The sequence below is a fragment of the Trachurus japonicus genome, chromosome 23 (assembly GCF_045865225.1).
Source record: "Trachurus japonicus isolate A0001 chromosome 23, Traja_1.0".
In the NCBI taxonomy this organism is placed as follows: Eukaryota; Metazoa; Chordata; class Actinopteri; order Carangiformes; family Carangidae; genus Trachurus; species Trachurus japonicus.
Genome location: NC_140929.1, coordinates 13,827,659 through 13,850,650, shown reverse-complemented (window position 1 = coordinate 13,850,650; position 22,992 = coordinate 13,827,659). Strand labels below are relative to the sequence as shown.

General features: G+C 41.9%; 3 protein-coding genes across 6 annotated transcripts in view; 2 read left to right on the top strand and 1 right to left on the bottom strand.

Annotated features, from left to right (window-relative positions):
• The window catches only part of ccdc146 (coiled-coil domain containing 146), a 47,322-nt gene extending 42,485 nt beyond the window's left edge, over window positions 1–4,837 (top strand). For 2 of the 3 annotated variants that reach the window (XM_085769811.1, XM_085769812.1), the window contains exons 22-23: window positions 1,727–1,849; window positions 4,007–4,833. In XM_085769811.1, coding sequence (XP_085625937.1) covers window positions 1,727–1,849; window positions 4,007–4,225 — 342 coding nt within the window. In that variant the 3' untranslated portion in view covers window positions 4,226–4,833. Of the gene's footprint in view, window positions 1–1,726; window positions 1,850–4,006 lie in introns of all 3 variants that reach the window. The other variant, XM_085769814.1, reaches the window with a different exon arrangement.
• Window positions 4,838–7,976: 3,139 nt separating this feature from the next.
• The window catches only part of gsap (gamma-secretase activating protein), a 30,931-nt gene continuing 15,915 nt past the window's right edge, over window positions 7,977–22,992 (bottom strand). The window contains exons 25-33 of one of the 2 annotated variants that reach the window (XM_085768975.1): window positions 22,015–22,110; window positions 21,809–21,856; window positions 18,051–18,121; window positions 17,428–17,522; window positions 16,753–16,872; window positions 12,409–12,470; window positions 9,894–9,998; window positions 9,279–9,375; window positions 7,977–9,025 (exon numbers count right to left, since the gene is read on the bottom strand). In XM_085768975.1, coding sequence (XP_085625101.1) covers window positions 8,925–9,025; window positions 9,279–9,375; window positions 9,894–9,998; window positions 12,409–12,470; window positions 16,753–16,872; window positions 17,428–17,522; window positions 18,051–18,121; window positions 21,809–21,856; window positions 22,015–22,110 — 795 coding nt within the window. In that variant the 3' untranslated portion in view covers window positions 7,977–8,924. The remainder of the gene's footprint in view (window positions 9,026–9,278; window positions 9,376–9,893; window positions 9,999–12,408; window positions 12,471–16,752; window positions 16,873–17,427; window positions 17,523–18,050; window positions 18,122–21,808; window positions 21,857–22,014; window positions 22,111–22,992) is intronic. The other variant, XM_085768976.1, reaches the window with a different exon arrangement.
• LOC146962686 (G protein-coupled receptor 183-A-like) lies at window positions 14,242–16,394 on the top strand. The gene is made up of 2 exons (XM_085769472.1): window positions 14,242–14,800; window positions 15,712–16,394. Exons 1-2 carry the CDS (start codon window positions 14,423–14,425, stop codon window positions 16,249–16,251), a joined length of 918 nt encoding a protein of 305 aa, XP_085625598.1. The 5' UTR covers window positions 14,242–14,422; the 3' UTR covers window positions 16,252–16,394.

Genomic DNA, 22,992 nt, shown 5'->3' with positions numbered 1-22,992 from the left:
GGGGTGCTTTCTGAGGACATTATAATATCACAGCGAATTTGACCTTTGGATATGAAATGTCATCACTTCATCATTTTATCCTGTGTGAAATTGTGTCATAATTAGTGCATTCATCCTTGAGTTATGGCCAGAAGCGTGATCTGTATGGTGACAGGATGGACACACGAACAACCCATAAACATGATGGCCTGGAGGTTTCATAAAACCAAGATAATAAAACTGACAATACAAGGACAAATAGATGAATAAGTAGTACCACAGTAAATAAAAATAAACGGTAAATAAAAACAACAGGACTATAAGGACGTTTAGAACACACAGGCAATATTGAGCCTGCAAGACGAGCAAACCTTTGTATTATTGTTTGTGTACTGGTCACCTCATGAAGAATTAATTGGGGCTGATTACTAAAGAAAATGACCAGAGTAACTGGTAGCAGTTATTAGCTTAGCCTCATTAGCAGCTTCTGTTGCTCTAGCAACCAAAATGTGTTTTACTGTTGACATTTGAGTCGTAAGTTCTAAAATACAAAATCACTCCTGAGCCTCTTCTCACCATGCCTGTGTTTGAGAAAGCAAAGACAACATTATCCGTAAGTTAAACTTTGTAAGTGTTGTTTTAGTGTATAAATTAGAATATTACTTAGCGTGTAACATTTAGTTTATACGTATCAAGCTACGGTCTGTATTATATTCCTCTAGTTGTTAGCAAACAGCTGCATATTTAGCGGCATTAGCTTACATTACATGGAAGTCATGTAAGTGCTGTTATCACAACACTTCTAGCTTTGTTTTGGTCTCCTGCTACCTCCAGAGAGAAATGACTCATCAGTTAAGTCATGACCGCCAGCTAATTGCTAATGTCAGCGGGTTTTGAAGAGTCGGTGTCAGCTGCTGCTTAAGTTACGCCACAAAATGATTGCAGCACTGAGACCAAGTTACAACAGTGAAGTTATCAGCCTAAAACCAAAACAATGAGCTGAAGGATGCTCAATAAGTTACATTTCACAGTGCATGTTGTGAATATTAAATCACTGATTTGTGCAGCTTTAAGGTTAACATATTGATAAATGTGTTGCTCATTGACTCTTATGCTTCCATCATAAACTCAAATACTGAGTGTATGTCTCGCTTGTAAACGTTGTGTTTTTATATTTTTCGGTAATAAATTTCAACATCTGGTGCTTTGAGGACTGGAGTTCAACTGGCAGAACAGACCTGGTAACAACAGCTTTGCCAAAAGCTGCTGTAGCATGTCCCAACACACAATGGTTTTATTTGAGCTCCATTTTCCTTCAGAAGTGGAGAGAAATCATTTTACCCCAGGTTTGAGTGACACCTGCCATAAGCAACAAAATGCCAGTGGCTAAGCTGGCAACCTACAGTATTTTGAAATTGAGCAGAGAATGGTTCCTGCTTTCTGCCTTAATAAAAAATTAAACCAATAAAAATAAGAGGATTTCCCATATGTCTTGTAAATGTTGCAAGAGATTGTCATTAACCTGAAGAGCCCCTGCAGCTGATGTATGCCTGCAGCACACCACAGACACAACTGGAAGGTAGCAAATGCAGAAGCATAACTATGCCCTAATTCTGACACTAATACGGCCATCTGTTTTCGAGCGCAGTTAAAATTCAATTCTAACTGGAGCCAGGAGAGCAAAGAGTGGTCGCAGTGATAGGAATACAAAATGAATGTTTTCTTGCGCTGGCCCCTGTGTTTCCAGATGGACAGGTGCCAGCGGCGGCTGGAGCAGGGCCTGCCACCCTGCCCTGAGATAGAGGAGGAGTGGAGGAGGATGCTCCGCGACAAGAAGAGGAGGCAGAGGGACAAAGAGGAGAGAGAGAGGGTAAAGAAACACAGACACGCACAAAGATCACTGGTCAGGAGATGATTAAAGCAGCGAGGGGCAAGAAAAGAAGATAGAGCGACCAAGAAAACAGAAGTGAAGTGGGGACACGACATGGGGTACGAATCAATTAAGGTGCTGAGGGACAAAAGCGGCTGCAGTACACCTGAACACACCGACTGAGGGAAGGGAATAGAAACTGTCCTCTACACTCGCACACAGCCGAGACAGGAACTGAAGTGTTTTCACCACATGCACAAAGATGGGACAAGAAGGGCAGACAGGCTGACAAACAGAAGTAGGGGCTGTCTACACAAGAAAAGGCGCACATGGATCAGCGGTGTCTGAAACCGGTCCAGCTGTCTGCCGCCTGTCTGCTGTTAAACCCGTCTGCATTTCCTCAATACACTGCATGTAATAAAAACAAGACGGCACAAGCAGAAACCGAACTTAAGCTTATTTCCTCTTCTCAGAGCCTCAGCCTGAGCGTTATTACTCATACGCTGTTAGCTAGGTCTTTAAATATAACTGTTTGTGAACCCAAGAAAAGGGATACAGTATGTTTCCTGTTTATTTATTGGCAGTGTTCCTATGTTTTTTTTTGCATTCAAAGCCATTATTCCTGTTTTTGTGTGAACTCCCTCAGATCACATGCCAGCGGATAAACTGTTCATACGCACAAGAAAATCGCCATCTCTTTGAAGTCTCTGTGAGATTTAGGCACAGTTCATTTACATGCTGTGGTGGGGCGCAAGTCAAAGCGAGGACCGTTAGTGTCATGACGACATGTGCACAGTTTTTCCCCCCTTTTCTCAGCAGGAGGCAGCAATGGTTACAAATTGATTCATCAGCCATGTTGGGTTCAAATCAATTTTGCCAGCCGCTGTCAGTTTTCCACCAGTCGTCATATTTTAGTTTTATTAACGCGGGGAAAAATTTTCCAGCCTGCAATGAGTGATTCCATTTCTTTATGTGTCAAAAAAAAAGAAGTGAGTTTGAGGTATATATATTTTTATAACCTCAGTCCTTCGACAAAATCATGTATTAATCATTCTGTTGTTAAAGTTAAAGTCATCAGTGCATCATAATCTGTTAGTCATAGAGATGAAGAAATGCAGCTACCTGTGTATTCATTTATTTTTACTCCAAAAAACAAAATCACATATCACATCCCATTGAGCGTCTCTAATCACTAATGTCTTACATGAATATTCATTTATTGAAGTTCATATAAACAACTTTAGCTCAAACTCTCAGCCTTGGGATCTTGAGCTCAACTGTTCATTGGCACCCCTGCATTTGTCATGATATTAAAAAATAAGTAAAAATAAATAGTGGAATTAAAGCAGAAGTAAGCGGAGTGTTTGTGTTAATATGAGTCTTAAATAGTTCTATCTTCCGACAGCAATCACTTACATAGAGTGTTTGGTCCGAAACACGGGTCTGTCAGTCACTCTGCTCTGCTGTAAGCCGAGGAGAAAACTTCTTGTATACTTCCTTGTATCCTACAAGCTTTATCCAATGAGGAGAGAGAATGGCATGAAGGGCTGTGTGTGCAGCCAAGGGATGTGCGTGATTGTGGTGACGTACAGTAGGGACGAGGACCAATAGATCCATGACGAGGGCGGGGACTGCTAACTCCATCGACTGACAAGAAGTCAGCCAAAATGACCGGATCGCTTACTTCTGCTTTAAAGGGACAACAAGGAGTTTTAGAAAGCGAAGTGTTTTCACACTACATTTCCCATGAGCCTGCGCGCACGGTGAAATTCTTAGACTGGCGCAAGACGGACGTCTTGCCAAGAATGTTTTCATTCAAGAATGAAAGTCAGAGGTTCGAAGACGATCAGATGCTGCCCTAGTTCCGACCATAAACGGTGATTCGGCGGCATTATTCCCATGAAAAAAATAACGATAAAGACAAAACAATAAACTTATCGAAAATGGGGCCATTAACAAATGTGGGTAACGCATATTCATCCACATTAATATGAGACTTTTTTATAACCAAATACAAACTCCTCGTTGTCCCTTTAATTATTTCATGATTAAAATTCAGCAAAACTGAATTTTTAACAGTTTGATTCAAGGTCATGCAGTCTTACATCAAATATTAAAACTGCCTCTGATGTGCGTTTTGTTTGTGTGTGTGTTCAGCGGGCCAAAGAGGACGTGTGGAACCAGATGCCCAGTGGAGAGTACACCACAGCTGAAGTCCGTCCCACCGCGTACATCCCTGAGAGCGGCCCGCTGCCTCTGCCCAAACCGTACGGAGCCCAGGCCCCCTTCAAACCATCCCAGCCTGCAGCCCACATGAGACACTTCCGCAAACCAACACTCAAACCCTTAGAGATAGACGACACAACAACACACTGATTGGGTTTGATTTTTAATCAGAATCCACAGTCATGTCAGTGTTCCTCAGAGACATTTAATCTCCACTTGAGGAATCAGCAGACATTCAAAAATAAATGAGAATTTAGAATTTGAATTTTCAATATATTTTCTCAGGCAATTTTCATTCCTATCACACATTTATAGATCTGTCTGCTCTCCCGCTAATTCCTGCTGCACCTCTCAGCTTCTTGTGTATATTTTTGTCCCTACTGTCCAGCATACCAGTGCTGTTTGGTCATTTGTGTGTGTACTTGTGGACGGCATCTGGTTGTAATTGTGTTTCCTTTTTTTGCATTTACTGGCAAGAGCTTGTTTACGCTCTGCTTGCAGAAACACTAAGTACTGTAGGAGAATGGAAGGGGAGACAGAGGGCATGAGGGGGAAATGAAATTTGTGTTTATTGTTGTATCATTCACTAACAGGAAATGTTGTGTTCTCGACACATCATGTTTTCTCACTACCTTTCTCCTGGAGATAAATTGATTTCACATATTTTTACATATTCTTCATCTCGTTACTGTTTCATTCCTCGCAGTTGTAATCATGCAGCTAATGAATAAATTGCAATGGATTTAAGCTCTAAGCTGAGCTAAGAGTGGCTGCTTAATGTCTGAAATGATAAATATAAATATGGAGAGGAAGATCAGGCAATGAAAGAGCACAGAGGGTGACAAAGAGGAGAATTTAAATGAAGAGGAACAAGATGGCAGACAGAAAGAGCAGAAGAGGGGAGTCATGAGAAACATGGATAAAAATGGAGTTATAAGTGGGGTGGTGACTTCAGAGCTGGTTACCAGAGACGAAAAACAAAGTGTCTCTAGTCTCTGAAGTTCCTAAAACTTTACTGGAAGTCCTTCTATCTGCTGATCTCATGAGAGTGTTTTGCAGCTTGTAAGCATGTGTGAGCTTGAATACCAAGTTCATGTGCGGGCCAACACTGTGTATGTGGGTATAGTTAGTTACACATGTTTATGTTTAGGCAAAAATTACATTTCTGAAAAAAAAAATTAACAGTGGTATGATTTTATGTGTAGTGAAATTATTGCCACAGATACCAGTAACTACTCACTCGTGTGAATCTGTTGTAACATATTTCTGAGTGCATGAGCACCGACTAGAAAACGATACAGTTAGCTAAACATAATGGTTAATTACATTGTGTTACAAAAAAAATGTTTAAATGAGAAGCAGAATATCCGTTGACACAGCTAAAGTAATGGACTGATAGTTTAAAAATGGTAAACGGCTAACAAGCAAATCAGCTTAAAGTAATTGATGAATGGGGCGTTGTTTAGCTCACTGGGCTGAACAGACGCCCCACCTGCAGAGGCTACAGTCGGCCCAGGTTCGATTGCCCCGGTGTGCCCTTTGCTGCATGTCATTCCCCCTCTCTCTGCCTCCCCATTTCCTGTCTATCGTTACTGTCCTGTCAATTAGAGGCAAAAAGCCCCCCAAAAAATACTTTTAAAAAGGTGAAGAATGAACTGTTGATTTGCAGTACTACCTATCAACAATTTTGCTACATTGTAGATAAAAGATTGTTTATTGAGAGTAAAATTGATAAACAATATTTGCTACTTAAAAGCAACTAATTGATAAATGGTAGAAACAAGAAGCCAAAGTGAATTGATAAACCATTAGCTACAGTTTTTAGGCTACTAGCTAAATGGATAATGGTAGACACCAGCTAAAAAATAATAAATGGATAAACCATTAGCTGGCTAAAAGTAGCTTAGTTGTAGTAATTCATTGATAAATGGTGATTTAAGAGGCCTAAAGTAATAGATAAACATTTGTATGTTTAGCTAAAGGTTGAAAATGCCTAAATGTGATACGATGCCTTGATGTTAGTATGAGTATAATATAGTGTATAATCAAACTAAATGTTTAAACAGTTGTAAAAGGTAACTGGAAGTAATAGATAAACAGTTTAACACTTATATGGAAGTGATGGATAAACAGTTGACACGTGCTCCCGGTGAAGAAGTGTTAGAGATAACACGGGCTGCTGGGCAGACGAAAATGTTTGGAAATCTCTAGTGTATGCCGTGTTGAGCTATACTTGCGATACAAGCTGTGTGAGTCAACTTCTTAAGAGGTTCAAGAAGGCAGAAGGTTGAGTTTATCTGACTTGGAGCCAGACCCTGTCCAACCAGTGATGTGCAGTGTGTGTGTGTGTGTGTGTGTGTGTGTGTGTGTGATGATCCATTGCAGGCTGATGGTGAGATCTGTCAGATTAATTTAGCCCCCTATCTGTTTGTGCTTATTAGTCAGCTACATAACACCGACTGCATAACAAAGTGTGGGGGGGGAGGCAATGGAGTGGGGAACGAGCAATTTGTTCACGTTTACAAGAGGAATTCCCCAGAGGAGAAATGATTTGAAGCAAACTCCAATGCCGTGGTGTTGTAATGCAAGCATGTACAAAAGCGTGATGGGTGTGTTCCTCACTAAATGTGACTCAGCGTGTGATGACTGACGCTGAGATTATTTCCTGATTTCACTGGAGCTCTGCTGAGTCTGTCCAAAACACTCAGATATTCTCAGGAATATGAGCGCTCACTTCCTCTTCTGGAGAGCTTTTCACGCTACACAATGATCTGACTTTGTTTCCCAATTCATCTCAAGGCTCCTCAGTGCAATTAGCACTATTTTTCTTTTTCTTTTCTTTTTTTTTTTTTACCAGGGTTCAAAGGAAATTAAATAGAAACAAAGTGAGCCAAGGCCTAACTCACCACAAAGCCTCTGTACACCACATTCTTCAAACGTACAGCCAGTAAAAGCACAAAAACGAAAATGAAAAATTCTCTTTATTCATATTTCATCTTACAAAACAGTTTTTTCTGTAAACATATGAATCACGAGTGGAAAGAAATCCCTTTTTCTTCTTCAGAGGAATGTTATGTCATTTCTCAAATCAAAGCAGGACGTGAGATGTAAATAATCCCTGGTATTTAGTCTCGGGTGGGTTGCGCAGGGTGCCAATACTCTGACACTATCAAAAACTGATTATGAACAAACACACACAACACACATACACTCAAAACACAGATACACAACCACCACTACCACAGAGCTTCTCCACTTACAGCAAAAGCTCAGTCGTGATTGAGGACACATGCTCACGTTACTCAAACCAGACGTTTGAGCATTTGTGTGTGTGGACTGAAAGTGAGCCTTGTTTTTTTTTTGTTTTTTTTCAGGTCTTATTTCTGTATTTATCTTGTATCTTGTTTGTTGTTATGGTTGGCAAAGCATTTTTCGACTTATTTTGCAAGAAAGTTACTGAACTGCTGTTTCCCCCTCATTTATTATGCATCATGTATAATGTATTAATTATTAAGTATAGAGCTGGGAATCTTTAAATATATCTATACTGACTGTAGCGCCGAATATCAAACACTGACGTTATGCAACAATTACGAGATGATAGTGAATGCTGAAACATAATATATCACCAGCCAAAACAGTTGTTGCTGTTGTAGGCCTATATCAAGTTAGCATTAGCCATTAGCATGAGTGTTATTGCTTATGATTGCAACCTTCAATTTGAATAAGGTTTGTATTTAATCTTCTAAAGTTCAAATCTAAATTTGTAAAGTTGTATTCTTATGAAAACTTTGGCAGAGGCTCTTTTTTTTTTTTTTTTTGACAAATTTGACAAATGTGCTAAACTTTAACTATAACATATTTTAAATGAGACCCCTCAACAAGGCAACAAATGGTGAACTCCCTCAACATTTCAAACACCTTGTTTAGTTTTAGTCACTTTGGTTAATCCACATCTTCATCGTCTAAAATCTGAAAACATCCTTCTTATCTGACACTTTTCATTTTGATAAAGAATCCTCATTAATTTGTACATTTACTTAACACCCTCAATGATTTGCGCCTTGGGGCACTTTTCTACTGCAGCCCCTCTGTACAGCTAAGTGTTGAGCTCAGATTAAATGCACAGCTGCCACCGCTCGCACATATCCAGCCCTGTGTGTCTGTGAAGCTTTTGTCAGCGTGTAATCAAGTTGATGGGGGAGCGGCGACATTACAGGAAACACAGGAGGATAAACAACGCTGTTTGATTTATAAATACTGTTTGCAGGATTTGACATCCGTGATCATAAATTGTTTGAAAGACAGCAGAGAAGTTGAATGAGGAGGCACTGGAGAGAATGGCTGCTGCTACAACAGACATTGAGTTAATATAAATAGCTGCCTGCAGTTATTGATTATCAATAAATATTTGAAAAGCATATTTCCTGAAAGTGAAGTATACGATGAAGCTGTTGCGGTGAGAGTTTTGGTTGCATTCGCTGTCTCTCTCTCACACACACACACACATATGTCAGGATTTATAATAAACAGTGAGGGTCGTTTCTTCATCTGCTTTCCCCTCAGATCTGTTCTTTCTCCATCCATCCATCCATCCATCCCTCCCTCTCCTTCTCTCTAATTTGTCATCATCCATTGAGGGCTTGTGTATGAGCGCTCTGCCTTTCAATCTCTCCATTCATCTCACACTCCCAGCCCTCCATCATCCACCCATCCGTTACCTGTCCTCAAGGCCCAGTCAATGATGACTGTGCTCTCCAACGCATTTTCCCCCTCATCTGTTTCCCCCTCAGTCCATCCATCCGCATTCCCCCTCCCGCCCCACCTCTTCCTCCTTTCTCCACATTATTCACTTTTTATCAAAGCCCAGCAGTATTAGCGTCTGTTTCAGAGCCGTCTCCTCCACGAACCGAGCGTCCACGTTCTCCTGCTCCTCGAACGGGTTCAAAGCTGGAACAGAGGGATGATGCAGCTTATTATAGAACAGTCAACACACACACACACACACACACACACAAACACACAGACACACTTCCTCCTTAACTTCATGAAGGATGCTGCTGCATTTTTGACCAAGCGTGCACTGAATACACACATTCTGTCTTACAATAATCCTCCAAAGGCCTCTGTATCTAAACCTGGCAGGAAATAAAAACAGACACACGTGCACGCACAAACATGCATGCACACACACATACGCTACCTTGTTCCTCTATATCAGTGAGTGTTGTTGTCAGGTAGCTAAGAGGCAGGAACTCAGGTCTGAAGCCAGGTCTGTCTCTACTGGTGGTTGCAAAACCCTGAGGAGGAAAGAATGGAGGACAAAAAAACACAAAAACACAACTATAGATCCATGTTATTTCCAGAATACACACTCTCAATACAAATCAAGAAACTAGCCACCTAACACACTTGTTTACATTCATGGTCTACAGCCTTTTTGAGGCCTTGGGATTGTTTTCTGACTTCACAATATGATACTGGTCTGCTGCAAGAGAAACTATCTGATTGCATTAAGTGGACAGATGATGTGTTCGCTGTGGTTATTTATTGGTGTGTTTAATGAAACAGGCCAAGGACGGTGGGTTTTGTATTGATAAAACATATTTCAGGCTTTTTGTGACACAAGAGGCCACAGAACATCATGATTTTTCACTCACTTTTTCTGCCCTGGGGGATTTTCATGCCTGTCAGGAGGAATCTTCCCCATTGTTTGTGTGTGTGTGTTGTTTGCTAGTCTGCAGTGCATTTTGTGTGTGTGTGTGTGTGTGTGTGTGTGTACGAGAGCGAGATAGAGTGATACATCGTGCTGCGTTACCTTGTTGTTGCTGCGTTTCTCCAGCAGAGTCCTCACGTAATCTCTGGAGATTGAGGCTGAACTGACAGGATGATCCCACATATGGTAGATCCTCTGCACCATAGGCTACACACACATACACACACACACACACACACACACACACTAGAGTTTATATTTTAGGCATGTAGCTCATGATGTCATTTTAAAAAAAAGCATCCCTGGAGCATGTGAACATCTGTGCCTCTATTTTACCAACTGGAACTCAGACCCATTATGGCCGTGTTGACTGCTAATGAGTTTTCATAGAAATCCTATTTTTTCAGTGTTGTGCAACCAACAGCACAGTGATAAATAAAAGTTAAGCAAGCGGTGACTGCCGGTGTGACTGACAGTGAGAAAGAATGCAGCTTTTCCTCAAGGCTGCTTTTTCTGTCCAGCTTCAAACAGCGCTGCCAAGTTGATCCAGAGCTGCTGAAGGATTGTGTTTCCTTCAGAGCCGAGAAGAACAGCCAGATACTGACAAGTTCCTCAGCTACGTCATAGTTTTTTGTTTTGGTTTTTTTACAGTACATAATCAGGGCTAAACATACACGTATTAACACACACCTCCTTGAAATTAATTATTATGATCAGTAAAAGATCCTGGTTAATGTGTTCTGTCATGGTTTATCTAATTTTATATGAATGAATTGAGATACCATGTATGTATCTACACAGATGACTGGACAGGATTGACCAATATTGGCTTAAACACTGTGACATTTCAAAATAAAAGCCTTGATGTTGATACATGACAATATCATCATGTCACGAGCACTGCTGGTTCCTTAGGACAACCAGGAGGTCAGTGTTTGAAATAAACCACTTCTCTTAAAGGATTTACTCTCAAATTTAGTTAATTTCCTTGTAAAATAATTGTGAATACAAAAAACCTTTAATCTTAGATGGAGGATTCACTGAACTTGTTGACGTATGCAACAGGTAGTAAGAGCAGGGTGAGGGTTGAGCAGGTACAACAAGTATCCCCTAACTTGACCTTAACATAATATAAATAAGAGACTTTATTCTTGGAAAGTATTTGTTCATAGTATTTCAAATTAATTTGTAATATGAAAATAATGATCAAAGAAGAGGTTTGTTTTATTAAGCCATAAAACTCAAATAAACTCAAAATATTTCATCCACTGAATTTTATAACAGCCCTAAAATCCTCAAGAGGAATTTCAATATTTCTGAAATTCATTCAGATGTTACGTTCAGCACCATAAGAGCTGCAATGATACATCTTATCTGTATGTTTCATTTCCACTCTACATCTGGGCCGAGCTGCAGCTGCTATTCATGAATCCATTACTAAGTTGTGTGTGAAGTTTGTCCCAAGCTCAGTGACCAGCACCGACTGTGTGACTAGTCCAGGTTGAACAGGTGAACGTAACAAACATCTGAGTTCATCAATAAAGAACAATAAGAAGCAGTTTGTGCATTGCAGCCTGTTTTCATTTGTTGATGCCTAAAGCGCCACTTAGTAAACATTAGCATTATTGTATGAGTGCTATAGAAGGATTACAGCTATGAAGAAGCTGAGGCTCCTGATCCACAGTGTAGAGCTCTGAAATATAATATGAAGGTTCAGTGGAAATCCTCTGTACGTTTGTAACACATTAATAACCAGAATTATGGAGATGCTGGGTTTTGTTCGGGTACAGTGGGCAAACATTTCCTGTTTTCTACCTCTATCAGTGTGTGTGTGTGTGTGTGTGTGTGTGTGTGTGTGTGTGTGTGTCTCCTGCCTGCCAAACTCACCCAACAAAAAATCTGACAAGCAGGAAACAGAACAGAGACACTAAACACTCAACATTCCTCTGATCACAGTGCGGACGTAACACACACACACACACACACACACACACAAACACACCAACACAGAAATATGAAATATACTGTACCCACATGGGAACACGTGGAAGTTACACAACAGTTGAGACACAAACACACACACACACACACACACTAAGCCGACAAACGACTTACACACACCCCTCCCCAGCTACTCACTCACACACACACACACACACACACGAGCTGGTTACACAAGTGCTTTGTGATTGGCTTGAGGGGGGCTTGAGGGAGATGAGAACTAAAATAACTTCAAACTCTTAATTGGAGTTTGGGGAGAGAACCATGGGAGAAAAGATCAAAACTTCCCACTCACTCACTCACTCACTCACTCACTCACTCACTCACTCACTCACTCACTCACTCACTCACTCACTCACTCACTCACTCACTCACTCACTCACTCACTCACTCACTCACTCACTCACTCACTCACTCACTCACTCACTCACTCACTCACTCACTCACTCACTCACTCACTCACTCACTCGTTCCAGCCAAACCACTGTGTCTGTGTGTCATCATGGCCGATAACAGTCACAGCTGTTTGTGTTGTGGCCACACACACACACACAAACACTCACACACACACACACACACACACACACACACACACACACACACATAACACCAGTACCTCGGGGAGTCTTTTAAGTATGCTGAACTTAAGTCTCTCGTTGGCGTCGCTGTTGTCCAAATCTAAACACAAAGCAGAAGGAAATGAGAGACACTAATTACTCTTCTGGACACCAGTCTGACAGAACGGAGTGTGACACATTCTCTCAGCATTTGCATCAAAACATTCAAATAAATGCTAATTAGAGAGGAGTGCAATATGCAAAAAAAAAAACATCATATTGCAGTTAGATGGGCAGATATTGTCATTGCTGTTGGAAGGGATGTTTCTGCAGAAATCGATCATATGATTTTCTTTATTTCATGGTGCTGTCGATGCAAAGCAATGTTGTGACTTAACCTAATAAACTGCAGCTCCTGTGATTTGAATATTGCACTGGGCCATATTGCAATTCTGATTCAATTGTGATCAACTGTGCAGCTCTGACACCAACACAATCATCAAAATCCCAGATTTGTGCTCAGCCACCAAGAGGGAGGACTTTACTGCTCCTCCCATGTGTCCAGCAAGTATCCATGGTTACCACATGTAGGCAGTGTATCAAAGGTCTACTCTGCACCCAGGGTTAAGGGCGACGACTGCTTTGGACTGAGAGAGAACTACATGTGAAAATGTTTGTGTGTGTTTGTAATGAGGCGGGCGGGGAGCGCGCACCAGTTGAATGTAGAGTGGGTATATAGATATTTGATTACTCCCTGGGGAGAAGTGACGCGTGAACCCTCTTACTTCAAAGTCATGAAACGGCCTTTTCTCTCACTTTTAAGTTTCGGACTCGGCCCTTTCAAATCAATCTTTTCATCTCTGGAGATCTTTTTGTTGTGTGCGTGAGAAAGAGAAAGTACAACGGCATCAAGAGCGACGAGGAAGGTCGGATATTTTGGTCCTGTTGATTTGGGCGCCAAGTCGCAGTGTTTGTCCTTTGAACGATACACTTTGACACAAAATACACACTGGGGAGGATTTATGAGTGAGGTGGTGAATCCTCATGGTGTCTGTTGCTGTCTCATGTCAAACTGGGTCAAACTGATGTCACAGCTACTGTACTGTATGTGCGGTGTGACCCGTTTTTATGGCTTCAGTGATCAAGACTTATTTATTCTTCAGCTGCAACTATGACCAAAAACAAATCATTCATTAAGTCAGTATGAAATAAAACATTTTGGAAATAACAAAAGACGTAAGAATAAGAAAAATTAAGGAAAAATATAACAAAAAAGGTGTATAATTTACTATATGGATATAAGAGGTTTAAGAGGCCTTTATTGTCACTGCATTAAAATACAATGACATTGCAACTGCCCATCACAGTGGTGGCCTACATACTTAAAATCATACACATCATAAGGGCAGGAAACAGAAAAAAAAACACATAGAGCATAAAAACAATGGACGAGGTAAAAGAAGATGAGAAGACAAATACAACATGGCAGGTTACGTGGAATAAAGTGCTTGTGCATTGTGCTTGTAAGTGGTGGTGTATATGGGTGTACTGTGTGTGTTTGTTGAGTTATATTTATATGTCCTATTTATCTGCTTTTATATTGAAATTCCACATCAGACCTGTTTCCATCTAGTGGTAACAGTTGCTGTCCTGTGGGTTTTTTTCACACGTATTTCACTAAGTAGTTCACAACAAGTGATGAACACCTGGGCCTCCTGTGCCTAACTAGGTGCCCACAGCCACATTAGCCACACTGTGAGGCTCTAATTAAGACACAGCGCTAAGTTATTCAAGGGTAAGTCACTCAGAGACTCCACACTGGGATTGGGATGAAGCTGTGCAGTGTCACAACCCTCTGCTACTTTACTTCCACTTTGTTTAGTTTAGTTTAATCCATAAAGAGTTTTCAAATAGTCAAGAGTAGAGACCATGAGTTGCTGTTAGCAGCACTGAGACCACAGACCACTGGGGTGTGGTCGTACATATGTTGTTGCATGACAGACAACAACCAGGTCGCACAGCCTGAGCCCGACACAACTCATCTCTTCAGTCTCATCACTTTTCTATCCAACGATGAGTTCTAACGAGAGCTCCGCCAACGGCTCCAGCTCCATGCCCCCCTCCTCAGACTCCGTGCCCGGCTCCTGGGACGTACTGGTCGTTGCCGGGGTGATTGCGGTCATCTGCCTGCTGGGTATCCCCGCCAACATCAGGGTGATAGCAAAACTCAGCCGGCATCTCCACGGCTCCACCATCACTCAGCGGCTCTTCTTCAACCTGGCGGTGTCGGACCTCCTCTGCCTGCTCTGCCTGCCCTTCGGCGTGGCGGTTTTCTACGGTGGAGCTCGTCCGCCCTACGCCGTCTGTCAGCTTCTCTTCTACTTCTTCTTCTTCTGCATCAGCTCCGACTTAAACATCCTGGTGCTGATAGGCATTCAGAGATACTACCAGGTATGAATCTACCACTCCCAATTAGAGATTTTTTTTATTAGGTTAAAGGGATAGTTCAACATTTTGGCAAATTGGCCCATTGCCATAATCCATATAGTCATAGCAGTAGGTTCGTTACCTTTAAAGGGCAACTTCGGTTTTTTTCAACCTGGGCCCTGTTTTCATATGTTTTTCTGTATATGTGAGTGATGGATAATACTTTTATTGAGGTCGCTGCAGTATTGAGCCGGGCAGGCAGCCTGCAGCGAAGCTAACGCTCTTCAACTGGGCAAGTGGCTCCCGTCAAAGTTCACCCTATAAACGGGTATTTTTTTCAAGCTGACAGGCTCAGATAGTTATGAGTGTGCGACAACATACTAGAAAGGAGAAATTAACGTACAGTAGCCTATGTCTCTACCTTTACTGTAGCCAGCACGTCTCTTCTTCTTTATAGGGCGTTTATAAGGCAAACTTTGACGGGAGCCACTTGCCCCGCGGAAGAGCGTTAGCTGGGCTGCAGGCTGCCTGCCCGGCTCAATACTGCAGTGACCTCAATAAAAGTATTATCCATCACTCACATATACAGAAAAACATATGAAAACAGGGCCCAGGTTGAAAACGGAGAGCGGAGTTGTTGGATTGTGTATTTGATGAGTTTGATGAGGGAAACCAAGAAATCCCATTAGCCTCCATAGCTTAGCTCTGAGCAGCTCGCGGCTCTGCTCCGCCATTCTAAAAATAGCTTGCACCAACAATTAAAGGTAAAAAACCTAGTTCTAAAACTATAGGGATTATGGCAATGGGCCAATTTGACAAATGATGAACTATCCATTTAAAATGGATTTGGGTTGAGATAAAAAAAAAAGACCACTGCTAGATTGATCTGATGATTTATGTTATGCAAAACTAAAAACTTCCTTTTCATTTGGCAGATTCTTCATCCCCAGAAGTGGAGCAAACTGGCCCGGAATTGGCAGCGGCTGTTACTCTCCTCTGTGTGGATGCTCGCTACCCTGGAGGCTCTTCCTGTCGTGTTTTCACTCACAGACAAGAGCGAATGGACTGGCGGCCAGTCCTGCGGTGATCACTCCATCATGCCGGTGTTCGAGGTGGTCTACATCGGCTTCATGATCTTCAGCCACCTGACTTTGCTCACCTGCTACGTGCTTCTTGTCCGAGGGGTCAGCCAAGCCCAAATGGCCACAATGAAACAGCCCAGAGCTACGAAGGTTTTCATTCGCATCATCGCATTCTCCCTGGCCGTGGCCTTTTTTCCCGTCATTCTCCGCATGCTGTACGTGGTCGCTCTCTTCACAGAAAGAAAAGACCTGCTCCGCATTAGCCAGATGCTGACCTTTGTGGAGTGTTTTTACTTTTTCAATCACTGTCTAAATCCGTTCCTGTACTTCTTTTCATCTCATTATCACAAAGAGATCAAAAAAGAGAAGCACAATCCTAGTCCTAATAACTAATGATGGCAGATGTGATCCCAGAGTCATAACTTCATGTCTTAAACTTATGTTGCTAAACTCAATATCTCACTGATGGACAACCTAAACACAAAACTCCAAAGTACTGCTTCAGTTTTTCCTCTATAAAAACCACATCATGTTCAAAAAATCGTGCAACAATTCTTAAACAATAATGTCATAGGGGTTTATCCTAGTCAATAAATTTGAATTGAATTTAACCACTGTACATTAATTGGATTGTATATTTTTGTATATTTGTTTTCTGCATGGTGTGCCTTTTTAATAAAAGAATATCCCACAAAACAGACTGTGTGATTTACACTGGCTGAATGACTTAGTGTGAGGCTAAATATGCAGTGCTTTGAGCTAAGTGCTAAAATTAACACTCTCACAGAGACAATGATATTACTGTCTACCAGGGGTACAAAAAAAGTTTTTCATAAACACAAGGAAAGACTTATCAGTGTGTGTGTGTGTGTGTGTGTGTGTGTGTGTGTGTACCTGTCATTATGCGAGACAGAAAGGTTTCTGTGAGCTGTAGGAAGCCGTGATCAATGTACTGTAGGAAGGTGTGATGAGGGAGGCAACGCACGGCAAACACAGCTAAGAGGGTGTGATAGCCTGGAGGAGAAAAACAAGAAGAAGAAGGGGAAAGTTAGCTTTTTATGTTTCTACAAATCACACAGGAGGAGAAAAAGTAAAATAACACCTAAGTGCACAGCCACGGCAATAGCTACTGTACGTCACACGCATGAAGTTTACAGCTCCACGGGTTACACCTGCTGCCTCGGTGTTAGGCGGGTGCTGCCTTGCTCGGGGGCGCATCTCGCTTGCTGCGTCGCTCCCAGTCATCCAGTGGGAGTCTAACCCACAGACTTTCACCCATGAGCGATTGTGTAACAGAGAGAGTTACGCCACAAACACTGGAAAATGAATTCAAATGATTGAAAATGTATTCACGCTCGGCTTTACCCGTGTCTGCACTATGCTAATGTTTAACATATTTTTGGTTACATTAGTGAAGGAGAGGAAGAAAGGAGGAGGAGGAGGGGGGGGGTCTGCTGTCTCTGTTGTCAAACACACATTGTTATTCTGAGACTGGGAACAGGCTGGATTATAACAACTAAAAGTGTGAGTGTGTGCATGCATGCATGTGTGTGTGAGGGGGGAGTGTACCTGGTGGGAGGGGCAGGCAGAGACCCCTCGTGGCCTCCAGGATCCGAAACATGAAGTGAAACGCAGACCATTCAGCTGGACTGCCCTGCTGCTTCCTGGAACACACACACACACATACACACACATCCTTGTAATGCTATCTTTGTGAGGACACTCATTGACATAATGTAGTCCCTAGTCCCTTACTCTAACCTTAACCATCCAAAACAAATGCCTAACCTTAACCATTACTCTTACTGTACCTAACGTCTTAACCCTCAAACAGCCCTTAGAAAAAGTGAGGACCGGCCAAAATGTCCTCACTTCCCAAAAATGTCCTCACTCTGTTGGTTAAAAACTCGTTCGGGTCCTCACAACGTAGTAAGTACAAGAACACACACACACACAGAAAATTTGGGATGGGGCTGTTATGTAACGTGAGGGTACGGGGTCATCAGCAGTTTGTACATGCAGACACGCACACAGCGGGGAATGATGGAGGGTCTGGAGCACACATGCGTAAGGCCGAACGCACACATCCTGTGAGTGTGTTACGCTTTACGTGACATTCGTTAGAAATATGACTTTAAATTAGATACACACAGTGGCGATGGGGGGTGGATGTGGGGGGGTGGAGTACTCACAGGCATAAAACACGAGGGCCCAGCTTGTACTTCAGCCAGACCGAGTCCAGCATGTGTCTGATGAGCTCCAGCTAAACACACACACATACAAAGACACACACACAAGCACATGTTAGTGCTTAGGGAAGGAGATGCTCCATTAGATCCAAATGAAACATTTTTCTTCAACATGCGGCTGAGTCAGAGGCCTGGAAATTTTGCACTACACAAGCAGCCTGTCAGAAAATATGCAATTTTCTCTTTTCTTTTTTTTTGCTATGACAACATTTTCTTCATGGAAATGTTCTACGCACTTGTTCTATGATCAGTTTCCTCACTTCCCTCTTCTTTTTTTCCCCCTACTTCCCATTTTCTGAAATGTTGAAGAAACGCATCTTTCAGCACGCACACACGCATCACTTCACCGCTCGTCTGACAGCATCCAGGATCGTTCTGATGCTCTCCACTTTTGAAGCGTGCCCGCTGCGTGCCAAAACGCACACCGCCCTCTCCATCTCTCTGGTGTCATGTAGAATAACAGGAAAACGATCTGCCTCGTTCACATCCTGCACACCAGTGGGAAACCCACTCTGCCAGCAACGTCCTCCACTGACCTCAGGGTGGGAATTTCAATTAGCGTCATTTATGTAACCGGCTTTTCCCAAAAATAAAAGTGTTGAAGTTCTGAGGAAAAATGGAATAATAAGCTCCTCTGGGGGGGGCGGGGGGGGGGACGTAAGAACGTTATTTGAGCTGTCTGTTGTGCTGTCTGTTGTGCTGTCTGTCAACCACATCAACACTGGTGGTTCTTCATCTGTTAAAGCCAGTGATTGAAGAGTTTCCTTCAAATTTGACACAAATGTTCAGTTGAAGGTTGAAATCATCCAAATTTGGTCACCAAAGGTCAAAGATCAAGGCCACTTTTGTTGTTTTCTTGAGAGCTGAACAAAATGTGACAATATGCACTTAGCCATATTACAATTTCAATATTTTGATTAATTGCTCAGCTCATAATCTTAATTTATTAGATTTTTCTGTCTTTTGTCCTTTTTTTTCTTCTGTAATCATTCCATTTGTTCTATTTCTATGTAACATCTATTATTTATCCTAATTCTCATGGTGGCAGGCAGCTCTCTCCCATATGTTGCTTTTGAACCATTTCAAGAAAATACACAAATCTTAATGTCTTTAATGTGTTTTATGTTCTCCACTTGTGAGAACTAAAGCTGGTACATATGGGATTCATTTGTCTTTGTGTGACTGTTTGACACTGAAGAGACCAGTGTGCAATCAACACAGTATAGACTCTAAATTTAACGCTTTAACAAAGCAGTGTGTCTTGATCTTAAACCAACGCTTTTTTCTTTCTTTGCATGCAAAACATGCATTTTAATTGGCTGTTTTGTAAATACGAATAATCAAAGCAATACTACAAAAATCAAAAACTAATACTTATAAGCAAACAGTCCTTCCACTGGTTTGTTAATGGTATAAAATAAATTATTTACAAATTTCCTGGTTTAACTCATACAGTATCTTGTGCTCAGTTGCTGATGCAATCCAGGCCCCTGACAATCAGTAAATAAGATTAAAAAAAAAAAAAAAAACATGGCTGAGATGTTTCTGTGCTGAAAAAAAAAGAGTCAAACAAAAGGCAGGCGAGTGGTTTAAAGCCACAGACTCGTACGCTGTAATCCCTGTGTGGTTTTCTATTAGAATAAAATCTAGAATCAGCGATTTGTCTTAATGAACCTCGATCCGACAAAGAGACTGGATTAACTCGGTGTGGGTCCTCTGCTGAGGAAAAGTTTAATAACCTTGGGTATAGAAATAACTTTTCTGCTGCATAATTAAAACTATTCCAGCCTATTTCAGTTCATTGCATTACTTTTAATATGCATTCCTGCTTTTAGTCATTCATATTCAGCTATTAGTGGCTCTTTCTTTGCTCTGACACTGGCTGCTGTGTTGAAATAAAAAAAGTAATGCAACTCAAGTCGTCTGTAGCAACAGGGATGGGGGATAAATAAATAACTATGACAATAATGTACTGTGGAGCTGTAATCTATCATGGCGAAAGTTCCCCCCGCTCTTCCAAGGTGTAATCGTTTTCACCCCCAACTTCTCCCCTGTGTCAATGCAGCCATTAGTCTCAATAAGCACCGACAAGAGGGGGAGATGTTCTTTATTTGTGGAGGGGAAGTGCGCCGTCTTTGAAACGTTACCACCCTGAGTGTTAAAAAGTTTGAGTCAGCTGATCTGATGTAAGATCACGTCGCCCCGCCTGGTGAGTTAGTCGGCTGCTGTTTAACTAAAAAACGTCCCTGGAGGCTCTATACCTTGTGGGTCTTTCGTCTCTGCGTATGTTTTAATAAGTCCGACTCCCAGGATGAGAAACTTTTCCACTCTCGCTGAGGGGAATAAATTCAGTCACTGCGCTTGTCTGTGTCGGAACCGATTACAGGCTCACCTATTTTTACTACTTTCATTTTGATATTGAAGGCACAGGTTAAAACTCATGAGCCTGTCACACCGAGCAGAGACGTCGACTGATCCAGCTGTGAGAACAGAAGATACCTTTCCTCTTTTCTTTTTTTTTCTCGCTCTGTCATATGCAATTCCTTTAAGTCCCAAAACGCTGTGCACCCTGCTTTCCATTCAATTCCTGCCTTACCCTTGGCCTGATTTAATACTGTTGTGTTGATATATGCTGTATGTCTGCTTTCAGTGGCTCCTAGCTGTGAAAGGATTTACCTCCCAGGAATACTAAAGACTGACTTTACAGAACCGAGTGCTTCTATAGGGCACAGACACAGAGTGGTTACATCTTTCCGCTCGGTTATGCAGATCCCACCCGCCGCTCCGTGGGTGGATACCAAGGGCGTTTTGAAGTGTGAAGGGGCCACAGTGAAGTTATATTTATACTCATTCATATACATGTGCATTTAGATGCATTTACATTCTGCGATGTAATTTTTAAACTGTTTTTACTTCCAAAACAACGAGAAAAAGCACTTAAAGGTGATTAATTACCACGTTGTACCAGAAAAAGTATAAAAACTATCATTTATACACAGCTGCAAGACTTTTTCTTGGCTGGGATCATTATCTGACTCCTCCAGAGAGCAAATAAGTGTAGCTTCTCCTCTCCTCTGTGATGGTCTTTGACAGAGCACTGGCAACAATAATGTGCACAGAGTTGTTTGACCTCCAGTAGCGCCACAGAGAAATGTTTTTATGTTTGGGGTTGTGCATTTGGTTGGAAACAGACAATACAACACATAAGTCTGCAAATGTTTTCATGTTACCCAACGGTAAGAGTGCAATAATTACTACCATGTAAACAAAGCAGGTTTAGCAATGTATTTGTTTTATGTGGAGGGGATTTCACTGCATTGTTTATACAGAGGATTCCCACAATGCATTTAGTATTTCCACCGTTTCACCAGCTCCTCCCTCTTCTCCCAGCTGGAGACTCAGCAAAATGATATTAGAAGAATATAGAAAGTGGGACTAAAAATACTGAAAATGGCAAAAATAGGCTTGTGAAAAGTGAAGTGGGGAATACCACCCCCCCACCTCCCACCCCCTCCACTGTCCACTGTAGTTAACCCTTTAATGCATAAACAAAGCTAGAGTCTTTAAGTCATTGAGGATATGTGTCTCATTTGTTTCAGAGGACTGAAACGGTGACCCCGAATCTTCACGGTAATCCCTCTAAACCAAGAGCACACATCCATCTGTGAGCTCTGTCAAAGCATTTAGTGAGAGTGGAAAACCTGCTGCCTCTTCCAACTGAGCGAGCCGCACAGTGAGTGCCACTTAACCTTCCCCGAAAAAAGAGCAAGGGCAAATATTAAATAAATAATACTTTAAGAGCTATGCACCTTTTAAAAAAATTGGGTTCAGAGGGATATACAGAGCTCCTGAACTGCTCTTTATCTCCAAACACACACACACACACACAGTCACACAGTGTACCAACCAGTTTGGCTCCATAGCAGACAACCAGCGAGTCAATCTTCTTCTTCCCCAGTCGAGGCAGGTGTCTGTTCAGGTGCTCTCGGAGCTTGTCGACCGTCTGCAATGTAAAGAACACGCACTGATTATTCTTTTGTGCACATACTGTATGTGTGTGTGTGTGTGTGTGTGTGTGGCCGAGAGTTTAACTTTGTGTTTGTGCGTTTTAAGCAGACTTTGTTGTGCACTCAGCAAGGTCAAATTGAGTTCACCTCGAGTGTTCCCATGACTACAATGTCCCAAAAATTGATTTTACCAAGGGGGGAGGAAGAGGAAGAGGGAGAGGAGGAGAGGAGAATAATGTTTGCAAAGAAGGGGATGAGGAGGAAAAAGATGGAAAGTAGGAAAGAAATGAGCAATGAAAAAGGAGTGAAGGTAAAGAACCAGAAAGAGAGAGGAAGGGGTAATAGAAAGATGCATGTGATGGAGGGAAGGAAAGAAAGAAGAGAGAATGACAGGAGGAGAGGGTCGGTCTAAGAATAGCAGAGACTCCAGCATCTTGACTGAACTCCATTAAATTGCAGCTATCTGCTCTTTAAAAACTGTGCTGAGTACAGGGAAAACTGGGGGATATGAAATTGTCCATCAAACAGCACACAGTTAAAAAAAAAAAAAAAAAAAGCAGGACAGGGACCTTAAGATGCCCTTTTTTTTTAAGTGTCGAGTCATCTGAAGCGTAACAGGGAACTTCACCTTAAAAGATGACTATGGAGGGAAATAATCGGCTGTCAGCGGTTCACAGTGGATCTTTAGAGGAGTGTATATCAGGCCACGATAAAGGGAGAATCCACCTCCACGAGCGTGCACATGCTGTTATATATCAACAATATGCAGCACTCAGGAGAAGCCACTTCCTCTTTACTCTGCCTCATCCACAGTTAGTGACAGTGGAGGGGAAACACACACACACACACACACAGTAGAGAAAAAAAGGAAAGAAAAG

Coding starts and splice junctions, on each gene's coding strand:
- LOC146962686 (XM_085769472.1), top strand. CDS start 14,423: ATGAGTTCTAACGAGAGCTCCGCCAACGGCTCCAGCTCCATGCCCCCC. Junction 14,801..15,711: donor GCATTCAGAGATACTACCAG/GTATGAATCTAC, acceptor TTCATTTGGCAG/ATTCTTCATCCCCAGAAGTG.